Below are 13,603 nucleotides of genomic sequence, written 5' to 3'. Positions count from 1 at the left end.
CTGCCTGCAATGCGGGAGACCTGGACTCAATCCCTGGGTTGGGAAGATCCCCAGGAGAACGGACTAGCTACCCACTCCAACATTCTGACCTGGAGAATTCCATGGACTGTACAGCCCATGGGGTCGCAAAGAATTGGACACTACTGAGTGGCTTTCACTTTCACTTCTATTCCTTAAGCTTATATCTAAAAAGCCTGTTGGTAAACTTACTATTGATTTTAATAGTTGATATGTTTTCAGATTTTTTTTACAGTCATGTAAAATGTGAGTGAAAATCATTGTACTTTTTTGCCAATAGAGTATTTTTTATTTATTTCTAGTCTTTTAGCACCATGTAGGGCCTCCAGCACAATGATAATAAAAGCTGTGGTGCTCATCTTGTTGGGGAGAAAGCTTTGACTGTTGCACCACTGAAAATGATGTTAAAAAAAATAAATTTCTTTTAAATTTATCTGGCTGCACTGGGTCTTAGTCACAGCACACATGATCTTCATTGGTGCATGCGGCATCTAGTTCTCTGACCAGGGATTGAACCTGGGCCCCCTGCACTATGAACAGAGTCTTATCCACTGGACCACCAGGTAAGTCCTTACCTATAGGGTTTTATTACTAGATAATTTTTCAAAAACCCTATTTCCTTCCATTTCTACTTTGTTGAGGATTCTTCCTTCTGAAATTGTGAATGCATGTTTAGTTTTATCAAATGTGCTTTCTCTATCTACTGACATGACTACACTTTCTCCCTATTTTAAAAAATTCTGTTAATGTTGTGAATTACACTGATGGAATTTTAAAATGTTAAACTGTCCTTTTATTCCTGGAATAAACCCCTCTTGGCTGTGATGCGTCACATTTTTTTTTTTTTTTTAATATCCCTGGAATCCTGTTTACTGATATTTTGTCAGGATTTTTACATCTACATTCAAAAGAGAAACTGACCTGTAAATTTTCTTTTTTGTAATGTCTTTTTTAGGTTTGGTATGAATGTTTTACTGATCTTAAAAAACTGAGATCAGAAGTCTTCTCTCTTTTTCTATTCTTTGAGTATTTGTAAATTCAGTATTATTTTTTCCTTAAATATTTTGAAGAATTCACCATTAAAGCCATATGGGTCTGCTGTTTTCTGTGGGAAAATTTGGAAGTAATTTGTGTCAGCACATCAAATTTTAGTCATTCTCTATAGGTAATGTCTTTGTTCAAGAGAAATATTATTATAGCTTGAGATGAGTTTAAAGTTTATATAAAATAATAAATTATAGGAATGTCTTTGTACTGGGCTTCCCTGGTGGCTCAGATGGTAAAGAATCTGCCTACAATGTAGGAGACCCAAGTTTGATCCCTGGGTCAGGAAGATCCCCTGGAGAAAGAAAGCACTACTCATTATAGTATTCTTGCCTGGAGAATTCCGTGGATAGAGGAGCCTGGCAGGCTACAGTCCATGGGGTCATAAAGAGACTAACAAACACAAAAATCATGTCTTTGTACTAAGAAAATAAAAAAAACCTGCCGGGGTCCAGCCCCAGCAGGATCCAGGGGTACCCTCAGGATGAACGGCGTCAGTGAGAGAGAGAGAGAGAGAGAAAGAAAGAGAGAGACCAGACTGGGGGTGTGCAGCAGGGTCTGGCAATGCTTTATTTTTTACTGTAGCTTTTATACCCTAAGTTAGTACATTTCTGAGGGGAAGATAGTTTAACATTACATCAGCTTGTCCTTCACGAAACCAGGGTGTTTTCTGCATACTTCTTTGTTTATGAGGGTCTTGTACATTATCTTCTGGCCTTGGGGCCTATTGACATTTTATGCAAGTCAGGTGAATGTAAACCTATTTTCTGTTTCTGTGGTGATCTTAACAGAAAAGTCACAGTCTCATAGGGCAACAGTACAGCATGTCACAACATAGTAGAAGTATAACCTTGTTAACACAAAAGTTAGTTCTTCTGCAGAAGTTGTCAGTTGAATTTATCTAAGAGGTTTACCCCACACAGACTCTGTGGCTTCAGTGAGGCAGCCTCTGCCTAGCACTCCTGGCTGACAATTAACAACCATCTCATTGTTACCACACTAGGGCTAAGCTCTTATTTTTCTAGATCTTTAACTATATTAACAATGGTTTCCATAACACAACCTTAGCACATTAAGAGCAAAACCACAGCAAGCAAATGTTAACCCAACAGCCACTTTTAGAATAATTTTTCTGGGGTTTTCTAATAGGGCTTCCTCATCCCTCAAAGGGCTCTATGTCTATTAGGGCCTTTATATGATCAGGTTCTTTATGCTATTTTATGATTAGGGTATTATGAGCAGTCATGCATATTAGTACCAAGGGCATAAACGCATTTGCTAAACAAACTAGAATGCCAGCAAAGGAGTTTAAATTGAAACACTCCTTTCATCCTGGATAATCTCATAAGGTACCACCACCCGGGAGACATATGATTAAGTTCTAAGTTAATTCTTATTTGGAAAGAGATTGGGGAAGGCCTTCTGCCTGTGTCACAGAAATTAGGGAGTAGTCTATTAAAGCAAGCATCAGAAAGACAGATATCATCTTTAAGATGAGTGCAGGGGGCAGCTTTTCTGAATCCCTGAAAACCTGATCCGCCTTGCCTGTCAGGTTTTCTCCCTCATGACCTTGTCATGGGTGGGATCTCGTGTGCCAGCCCCTGCCAAAAAACTAGTAACCTTCAAATTATTGGTTTTTGCTTCATATATTTTGAAGCTCTGTTATTAAGACCATAAATATAATAAGATAATTAGGATGTAAAAATTAGGATTTTTATGTCTTGTTCATAAATTGACCCCTTTATCATTATGAAATGGTACTCTATCTCTGGTAACATCCTTTGCTCTGAAATCTAACTTGTCTGATGGTAATGTAACCACTCTAGTTTTTACTGATTAGTGTTAGTGTGGTATACTTTTTGCCACCCATTTAGTTTTTGCCTATTTGTTTATATCCTGAATGTGTTTCTGATAGGCAACCTATAGTGGGGTCTTGCTTTTTAACTAATCTAATGTTATCTGCCTTTTAATTAAGTGTGTTTGGACCACTCAGATTATGTTTAATATGATTGTTGCTATGGTTGGATTTGAATCTGTGTGCATACGTGCTAAGTCACTTCAGTCGTGTCTGACTGTGCGACCCTGTGGTCTGTAGCCCCCAAGCTCCTCTGTCCATGGGATTCTCCAGGCAAGACCGCTGGAGTGGGTTGCCATACTCCCCTCCAGGGGACCTTCCCGACCAGGGACTGAACCTGTGTCTCTTGCACCTTCCTGCACTGGCAGGTGGGTTCTTTACTGCTAGTGCCACCTGGGAAGCCCTGGATTTGAGGCTACCATCTTGCTATTTGTTTTCTATTTGTCTTGTCTCGCTTTTGTTCTCTTTTTCTGCCTTCTTTTGGATTAACTGATTTTTAAATTCCATGTTGAGGGGGCTTACTTATTACAATTCTGTTGTATTTATAGTATACATGTTTAACCTGTCCCAATCTATCTTCAAGTGATAATACTTTACATATAAGAACCCAACAAGTGTATACTTCCATTTTCTCTCTTCTTGCCTCTGTGCTATTGTTGACATACCTTTTACTTTCATATATTTTATAAACCCTAAAATATATTATTATCTTTGCTGTAGACAGTCAATTTCCTTTCTAAAAAAAGTATGAGTCTCTTAAATCATGTAGAAAACTAAAAACTGAAATCACAAACCATTGTTACAATAGTAATGCATGACTGCCTGTGTGCTAAGTTGTTCAGTCCTGTCCGACTCTTTGAGACCCTATGGACTGTAGCCTACAAGGCTCCTCTGTCCATAGGATTCTCCAGGCAGGAATACTGGAGTGGGTTGCCATGCCTTCCTCCAGGGGATCTTAACTCAGGAATCAAACCCGCATCTCTTAAGTCTCTTTCATTGGCAGGTGAGTTCTTTACCACTAGCTCCACAAGGGAATTTCCACTCCCTCATTTTTTAAAAGCCCTTTGATTGGAGTAGAGTTGATTTACAGTGTTGGGTTGGTCTCAGGTATACAGCAGAGTGAACCAGTTATACACACGCTCTTACTTTTGTTTTTAAATTCTTTTCCATGCAGGCCTACAGAGTATAGAGTTCCCTGTGCTACCCACCAGGTTCTTGTTAGTTATCCCTTCTACATATGGTGTGTATATGTCAGTCCCAATCTCCCAGTTTATCCCTCCATCCCCTTATCTCCTGGTAACCATAGTTTATTTTCTACATCCATGACTCCTGTTTTATAAATAAGTTCATTTGCATTCTTTTTTTTTTTTAAGATTCCACATATAAGTGATATCACATGATACTTGTCTTTCTATATCTGACTAACCTGCAGTACGAACTCCAAGTTTAGTATGTTTGGAAGCCAAAATTTTTTTCTCATTTAACTTTTCCCATTGTTTCTTATTTATTCTTTTAATTTTTGGCTCTACTGGATCTTAGTTGGCTTCCTGCTGGATCTTCATTGCATTGTGCCGTCTTCTCTCTAGTTTCAACATGCAGCCTTAACAGCCCTGAAGCATGTGGGATCTTAGTTCCTTGACCAAGGATGGAACCTATGCCCCCTGCATTGGATGGTGGATTCTTAACCACTGGATGACCAGGGAAGTCCCTCCTACTGTTTCCTTAAGTGTACTGGAATTCCCTCTATTATCTTTATTCCTCTCTTATGAATGAAAAACTGAAGCTCTCAAGTAGTAACATTTTCTCAGTCACACAAATTATTTATGCTAACATCAGGTGTGAACTCAGGTCTTCAACTGCCAAAATTTTTATTTTTTCTTATTTGAAATGGGGAAAAAAACATGCAAAATGTTTATAAGAATGACAGGTCAGATGAGTACGGCATAAATATTAACTTGCATCCATTAATAAATAATGTTATGTACATAGGTATCATTATCATTTTTATTATTCATTGAGGTCACATCTATTAAACATGGGAAAGTTCTATTGTATGACTTTTATCCTGCAGGTGCATCAGGTAGAATGGTGATAGTGTGCTATCTATTACTTGACATGTTCTTTTTTTTTAATCGTCTGACTTGAGTTTTCCTACATTTCTTCCTTGGGAGATCATTCCATAGCTTAGTCTCAAAGTATTCTCATTTGTAATATTATCTAATTTATCTTTCTTCAGTTGTGTTACATCTTTGCCATTTTGCCTGTCAAACATTTATAGACAGCTGTCACTCCCAATGATATAAATCATTCTGGGGTCAATCTTCCCAAGACTTGCTCTGATGCTTTTAGTTATTGGGTGGCTTTTCCTCATCTCTCAGAAATTTCTCTGATTGCAGTTGACTCTTGAACAATGGGAGGGGGTGAGGTTTGGAGTGCCAACCCTCCCCACAGTGGAACCCCTCCAACTTTACAGTCAAGTAACCCTCATGCCCCTTTACCCCCACCCTGATATCTGCTGTTCCACATCTGTGGATTCAGCTATTCCAGGATCTGTGTTACTATAGCATATATATTTAGTGAAAAAAATCTGCACGCAAGAGGACTCGGGCAGTTCAGATTTGCGCTGTTTGAGGCTCAACTGAATAGTTTCCATCTGACATATAGATTCTTTATGCCACATAATGAAATACCTACTCCATTTTAATACTGAAGAATATAATAGTCTATGTGAGTGATCATGTCATCTTATCCCAAAGCCTTCAGGAGCCATCTACACCTTCCAAGTAAATCCCAAACCTCTGTGCTAAGCAGTCAGACCAGTCATCTCAGAAGTAGCCTCCCACTCCTTGTCCTGCTATTACATTCTCTTCCTATCTCAGATATGAGTTAACATGGGGAAGTCGCCCAGTGCGAAGCCCCCGATCTCAGCAGCTAGAGGAAGCAGCACTTAGCAGCCGAGGCCCAGCACAGCCGAAAAGAAAAAGTTTGTTCGAGAATGTTCGCAGCAACATTATTCCGAAAGCTCCAAAGGGAAACAGTTCGTGTCTCCCTCAACAGTGGAATGGATAAATGAAGTGTGCAATAGTCACACAAAGGGATAACATGCAACAGGGAAAAGGAACAAATCGCTACTGCAGAAATCACAGAGGAATCTCACAATGTGTAGTGACAGAGCCACACACCGAAGCATACATGCTGTATGCTTCTAAAAGTTCTAATACAGGTAAAACTAATTGATGGTATTTGTTGGAATAATGCCGGAAGGGGGAATGAGGTGCATTTCTGTGGTAATAGTGGAGTTCCATTTCTTGACCTGAATGGGGTTTACATGGGTGTGCTTGCTTTGTGATAATTCATTGTCAGCAGAGGAGAGAGTATGGAAACAGTTCTGCAGGAGGAGATTCATTAAGTGTAGAACGAAGGAGGAGAAGTTGACTGTAATGAAAAAAAGTCGACTCCCTCCACAGTCCTCCTGCCCTCCATTTCCTAGGAGGGGAGTCTAGGAAAAACCAAACTCGAGACAAACAAATTCCAGCTCGCACTCAAACCCTCAAACAGACCCAGAGACTCAAAAAGTCCATCACTCGGGACAAACGCTTATTTCCAGATTTGTCCAGGGTGATTACCAAAGCGACATGTCTCTTCGCTGCTCAGGGTAAGAAGGAAAGGAAAAAAACAACAAGAAACAAAAAACAAAGTTAAAAAACATTGTTAATTCCCAGTTTCTCTCTGCCTGGAGCTCTGATTCAACCGGGCCACCTGGGACCAGACACACCTAGGGGGCTGGGCCGCGGCCCTATTCTGACTCCCTAGCAACGGAGCGAGCCTTTGTCGCGTCCTAGCAACACGCTCCTCCCTTCCTCTAGGCGGGCCCGCCCTCCCGCGGTCCCCTTACCCCAGCTCCGCACTCCGGCTGACCCTCTCAGTGGGCCTCCTAGAGGTCCCCAGAGCTTGGATTTGAGCTTTTTAATTCAAGTGCCGAACAGCTGAGTTCCTGTGGTGGGCACCTTTCAGGGAGAGCCAGAGTTGGGGGTGGGGGGTAGGGGACGGCAAGAAAAAAAACGTTTAAGAAAGAAAGAAAAAATCAAGATTTGGTAATTTTTAAGGTACATCCAAATTCCCCAGGTTAGGGGGGCTGGAGAGTGGGACAACCACGTTGGTGTAAACTCCATCTAAAGAAGAAAAGACGCAGCATCCAGCCGACAGGGGACCGGAGATGCTGGACACCATCCTCCCTTCGCTGCAGGACGTCGGCAGGCATCTGCTGCCCACGCTGCCCTCGCTGAGCCAGGAGGGTAAGCGACAGGGGCCGGGGGCTGGGGACGAACCTTTACCTGATTGGGGCAAAGCTAAGGGCTTCTCCCCATCCCCTGTCTCGGGAGGGCCTTGAAGGGCCCGTGCTGCCTTGTCAAGCAACTGGTAATCACAGCCGACTCACGTGGACGTCCGAAGACTCTTTCCATTTCTTTAGCTACGCTGGGTCTTAGCTGCCCCTTGCTAACTCACTTGCTCGGCGTGGGAGGGACTTCCTTGGCCAGGGATGGAACCCAGACCGCCTGCACTTGGGAGCACTGGGTCTTAAGACACTTTTGTTTATTGACTTCTTTAATGAGCAAAAGGGGCCAGCTGAGGGCGTTTTTATTAAATGAGATTATGTACACGCAGGGACTAGCGCGGAGTAAGTCTCAATAAATGCTGGCTACAAACAACCATAGCAAATGGCTCCTTCTCAGAATGCCCGCAAAGGCAAGGCTACTTTTGCTGCCCATGGTATCTCCGGGTTGTGTTAAGAAAGTGAGATCAAGGGACTGCCCTGGTGGTCCAGTGGTTAAGACTCTGGGCTTCTTCAGCGAGGGGAGTGGGTGAATGGATTCCATCCCTGGCTGGGGAAGTGAGATACCGCCTGCTGCCTGTGGCAGCCAAGAAAGTTAAAAAAACAAAAAAAGATTTAAAAAAAGAAGTAGGTGTTTGGAAGAAGACTTGACATCTTCTGTAGAAAAGTTGCCAGGCTTGGTTAGAAAGTTTCTTAGAAGAGTAACTCCAAAGTGACACTGAGATTTTTTTTAATTTAAATTTTTTATTTTTGGCAGCACTGGGTCTTCATTGCTTTGCCCGGGCTTTCTCTAGCTGTGGCGAGCAGGGGTTACTCTTTGTTGCTTCTTCTCCCGTTGCAGAGCACAGGCTGTAGGCGAACCGACTTCAGTGGTTGCAGCCCGAGGGCTCGGTAGTTGTGATAACCCATGCCAGGCATTTCGCCTGGGAAATCCCAAGGACAGAGGAGCCTGGTGGGGTACAGTCCATGGGGTCACAAAAGAGTTGGACACGACTGAGCAACTCAGCAACAATAATAGTACTTAGAGGGAACCATCATCATTTTACAGATGTGAATTGGTTGAAACTATTGAAGACTACCCAGTGAGCAATCCGTGGAGGTGGGAAGGCTGTAGGTCTTCAGACACGCAGCACGGTGTGGCCTTTCCCCTGCACTGTGCTCTGGGAGTATGTTTCCTTGCCTAAATCACTCTGTAATAATTTGCTCTGTTTGTATACCAGTATTTTAGTTTTATAAATTTAGGAGACTTATCTTTTCCTTTCGATATTAGTATCTATTTCAAGTATATATTATTCTGTAATATACATAATGGGCACTTGGTCTTTTTTTTAAAATAATGATTATATATAAGATAAAGTGTTCCTACCTGGAATAACATTTGGCATTGTGTTTAAAAATATGGTTTTGAATGCACAAGATGTTTAGAATCTGAAGTTAAATGAAGGTTGAATTGAATATGGAAGGTACATCCAGGGATGATTTCTTGTGGTTCTTGGTATTTCAGTGTTTGGTCAGAATTAATAATAACCTCAGCGTTCCTAAAAATATAAAAGTAGCATATTCTTTAATTTGCTTTTTAGACTGGATTAGAAGTATTTTTCTTTTGAGATTTAGAGATTCTTTTCCTGACACTTTGGAGTATGGAAAAAAAAATCAAAGTTAGACATCACAGTCTGCAAGATTTCCAGGTCTGTTCCATTTGAATTACAGGGGCTTAAAGCTTCCTGAAGGAAATGATGTACATGTTTTCCTTTTCCTTCAGTGAAAAACATCAAATTTCAGCTTAGAATAATAAACTCTGCATTTATAAGACTTTGCCCATTAGATTTTTAAGAAATTATTGTTTTATTTATTTATTTCTGACTGTGCCAGGTCTGCATCGCTCGTGGGCTCTTCTCTAGTTGCAGCGAGCGGGGGCCGCTTCCTACGGGCAGCACGGGAGCTTCTCACTGTGGTGGCTTCTCTTGTTTCTGAGCACAGACTCTAGGGTATGCAGACGCCAGTGAAGGGAAGTGAAGTGAAGTGAAAGTTGCTCAGTCGTGTCCTACTCTTTGCGACCCCATGGACTATACAGTCCATGGAATTCTCCAGGCCAGAATACTGGAGTAGATAGCCTTTCCCTTGTCCAGGGGATCTTCCCAACCCAGGGATCGAACCCAGGTCTCCCTCATTGCAGGCGGATTCTTTACCAGCTGAGCCACAAGCAAAGCCCACAGACTGCAGTAGTTGCAATATATGGGCTCAGTAGTTGCAGCTCCCTAGCTCTAGAGCATTGGCTCAGTAGTTGTAGTCCATGGGCTTAGTTGTCCCACAGCATGTGGGATCTTCCCAGATCAGGGATCGAAACCGGGTCTTCTGCATTGGCAAACAGATTCTTATCCTCTGTGCCACTAGGGAGGCCCCCACCCCCACCCCATTCGATTTTATAGGGTAAAATGACACAGTTGGACTTAAATGTATCTTTCAAAGGAGGAAAGAGGATCTTCACATTTCTAATTAAGCTCAGTCAGGTCTTTTCAGTAGGGTCTGGTTGCCAGCTATACAATTTCTCCTGGCCCTAATTAAATCATTTCACTTTGGTATAGATTGTTTTCCTGAAATGTGAGCTGCATATCATGAGTCTAGGGGAAAGGCTTAACAGTTTTGACTTTGAAAAGTCTTCATGTAGGTCTGGTTACTGAGATTCTGTATCATTAGTGAATTAAATATTTTTAGTCATGATGAAAATTTGAATTCAGGAAACAGTTGAGACTGTTAATTCTTAGCAGCCAGCAGCAGACAGAATTCTTTTGTCTGTAGGGGTGAGGAGGAGTGGGAAATATGGTAGAATGGGACAGGGTAGAAGGAATACTTGAGTATATTTAACTAATTGTATATCCATGATTCAGAGTGAAGGGCAGAATTGGCATTCAGCTCGCTGTAGCATGCAGCCCTAGTTTTCTTGGTGAGTGAGTTTCCATCACCCAACTTGTTCCTCGAGGCTTATGAGAGTCACTTCCATCCGTGCATGCATGCTCTGTCGTGTCCGACTCGGGACTGTAGTCCGCCGGGCTTCTCTGTCTATAGGATTTTTCAGCAAGAATACTGGAGTGGGTTACCATTTCCTCCTCCAGGGGATCTTCCCCACCCAGGGTTTGAAAGGCTGTTGCTGAGCCGTGAAAGACGCTGGGATTCTTGGCCTCTGGAGGAGAGGAGTCCAATCTGGGGCCAGTGACGAGGCTTGACCGCTCAGAGCTTTCGTGTAATAAAGTTTTATTAAGGTATACAAGAAATAGAGAAAGCTTCTGACATAGACATCAGAAGGGGCAGAAAGAGTGCCCTCCCCGCCCCCCGCTAGTCTCTAGCTGGGTGTTATATAGCTACCAGCAGGCTGCTAATTAGAGAAAGGAATGTCTGAAAACTGGCACCAGGCCCCTCACCCACAACATGCATTTTGAGATAACATTGGCTCAAGGTGAGTCATCCCAGCCAATAAAATGATTGACATGAATTTTGAAGAAAGGCAGGTTTCCAAGTAAATGTACAGTTTCATTAACATACATCAGGAGAACAATGGATGAGTAAAACATACTGGTTTGTTGAGCCCTTATCAATTCTGAGTCTTAAGCAGAACTGACTTGGATTAAGACAGTCTAGAGTAAGTACATAGTTCATTAACACAGCTTAAGAAAAATATTTCCATAAGAAAAACACATTGGTTAGCTCCAGGTTTGAGAAAAGTTAAGTTCAGGTGGAACTAGGTGTCATCAGGGCAACACAGAATTTTAAGAGAAACCTCCTTTTTGTATAGGGGAGGGAAAAAACTCTGACACTTGTTTCCTCCTGCTGCTTAAGAGAGAGATAAAAACCATCTGACACTTGCAGCCTGTTTCCTCTTGCAGCCTTCCTGCCTGTCACCCTCTCAGGATCAAACTGGTGTCTCCTGTGTCTCCTGCATTGCAGGTGGATTCTTCACCTGCTGAGCATCAGGGAAGCCCTTAAGAGTCACTGCTACTTCTCATTGCCTATCCTGTTCATTCTCTGGCATATTAATAAAAATATTTATAACCCTGATATACAGGATTAAATGAGTGCAATTTTCCGCTTTAGGTAGTTGTTTAAACCATTAGGGAAAACAATTACAAGAGTAAATCAAGCAGTTTCTAAAATGGGGAAAGAATGGGTTTTTGTGCCCAACTGCATCTATGCCATGAAGTGGCAAGCTGGTATTTGCCACTGTTCTTGATCCTTTCTTTTGAGAATTAAAACATAGCACTCTTTTGATTTGCAGAGAGAGTTCACTAGTGGAAAATATCTGTAATAAACTCATGACTAAGTTTGGAATGGAAATGTCAACACAGACATGGTTTTCTATATTTATGAGTATTAGTTATATCCAGAGTATTCCTTCATATCATACATTAACACTTTAGTAATTGACAACTACTTACTTTTCTACCATGGCTTTTCTGAATCATAGCTCAGAATAAGAAAATAAGCATAGAAGGCCTCCCTCTGATCAAAGTAGAGAGTGTGAAGTCTATTTCCCAATTCAAAGTAAAGCCTGTTGGGCCCTTACCCAAAAGTCTGTTTTTAAAAGTTATTATTTTAGACATGCTATTAGTATATTTGTTGAAATCAGGAGCACAGCTGGTCAGAAGCAGTGAATTGAGACTGGGTGGGGAGCCTGCAGAGCACTCGAAGCAGAGAGGAGTGACAGCCGGAGTCCAGTGGTGACTACGGAGAGTGAAAAGCAGTCACGAATGAAGCAAAAATAGAAGTGCAGAGACAGTAATGTACAGACAATGGTCTTTCATGCCTTAGTGGCCCCTGGCCACCTTCCTGTATTATGGTGTGAGGATGAAGGTTCATGTTAATCAGACGGCACGGTGTAGACTCTTAGAAGCTCGTTGAATGGGTCATTAAGAAAAGCCTAGATTAGGGACTTCCCTGGTGGTCCAGTGGCTAAGACTCCATGTTCACACTGCAGGGGGCCCTGGTTCGATCCCTGGTCGGGAACTAGATCCCACATACTGCAATTAAGAGTTCACAAGCCACAACTAAAAAAAGATCCTGCGTGCCACAGCTAAAGGTTCCACACTCCTCGATGAAGATTCAAGATCCCTTGTGCTGCAACTGAGATTCAGGGCAATATATATATATATATATAAAGAAAAGGCTAGATAACACTAGGTTAACTCAGATGGTTAAGAGTCTGTAATGCAGGAGACCCAGGTTTGATCCCTGGGTAAGGAAGATCCCCTGGAGAAGGGAATGGCTACCCACTCCAGTATTCTTGTCTGGAGAATTCCAGAGACAGAGAGGCCTAGCAGGCTACAGTCCATGGGATCACACAACTAACAACTATATTTATAGAATAAAGGGCAAGGTGTGACATTTCCCTTTATTCTAGAAAGATTTTCTCCCCCTTCCCTCCTCCTTTTCTTTCTCTTTCGCCTCCTCTTTCACATTTTTGAAATTTAAAGGGAGTAAGCTTTGCTTATTAGGAAAATTAACTTTGGGGAGTGACTTTATTTTCTGTTAATTTTAATTAATTAGAAATTATTATTTATTAATTAAATAATACAAATTATTTATTCTGTATTTTGTATTCACATTTTTGTTTACCAACACAAAGATACTATCACAGGTGTGCTTTCATAAATTATTCATATGTTATATTTTATTCACCTTGGATTTCAGAAGTTTCTACTATTTGGGGAAATGTGTCAGAATTTGTGGAACGGCAGCTATCCTTACACAAGGTAAGATTTATACTTTAATTTTAATCTAGGACATTAAAGAATGTTTCCTCTTTAGTCTCCAATAGTTTTGCTGGGAGCATGATAGCAGATTTTAGAGCCATCCAGTGTAACCCGATTCTTGTGATTTTATGATGCTCACACTTGGAACTTGTGGTTGGTAGATTTAACAGACATGGATTTCACCCTTAGCTAACACATGTGAAAGTTCTGCTGTTCCAGTGATAGGAATTGTATTGCTGATCAGTCCAGGTGTGTATAGAGGAAGCAGATGAGTTCTGTTCATCTGTGACCTGGTGGTTCTGGTGTGGCTATAGAAGGATATGATGCTTCTTGTCTTGCCTCCTTGCAGGGATTTTAATTGAAATGTAAGAAGGCAGTCAGGGACTGAACTCTACTTGCCAAAAATGAGAACCTTTGTCCAGGGCTAGGCTATTTCTTCCCATCAAGTCTTGAGTTTGGATGCTATAGAGCTAAACAGAGATGTTGGGAGTTTGGAGGGTGCTGGGATATTGTGAAACGTTTATATCCTACTCAGAGATCCCGATATGACAGCCTTTGATCTGAATTCATCCTTGAAATCTATTTTGTTTGATCTGATAATTTGAATTA

General features: G+C 41.6%; 1 protein-coding gene across 1 annotated transcript in view; it reads left to right on the top strand.

The window, feature by feature from the left end:
• The first annotated feature begins 6,015 nt into the window (after positions 1-6,015).
• Positions 6,016-13,603, top strand: part of CCDC81 (coiled-coil domain containing 81) — a 37,614-nt gene continuing 30,026 nt past the window's right edge. Inside the window, exons 1-3 of the mRNA XM_043452003.1 lie at positions 6,016-6,140; positions 7,043-7,212; positions 12,933-12,994. Of these exons, the coding sequence (XP_043307938.1) occupies positions 7,134-7,212; positions 12,933-12,994 (141 nt within the window). The 5' untranslated portion in view covers positions 6,016-6,140; positions 7,043-7,133. The remainder of the gene's footprint in view (positions 6,141-7,042; positions 7,213-12,932; positions 12,995-13,603) is intronic.

Source organism: Cervus canadensis, chromosome 29 (genome assembly GCF_019320065.1).
Source record: "Cervus canadensis isolate Bull #8, Minnesota chromosome 29, ASM1932006v1, whole genome shotgun sequence".
In the NCBI taxonomy this organism is placed as follows: Eukaryota; Metazoa; Chordata; class Mammalia; order Artiodactyla; family Cervidae; genus Cervus; species Cervus canadensis.
This window is presented reverse-complemented; position numbering and strand designations above follow the sequence as displayed.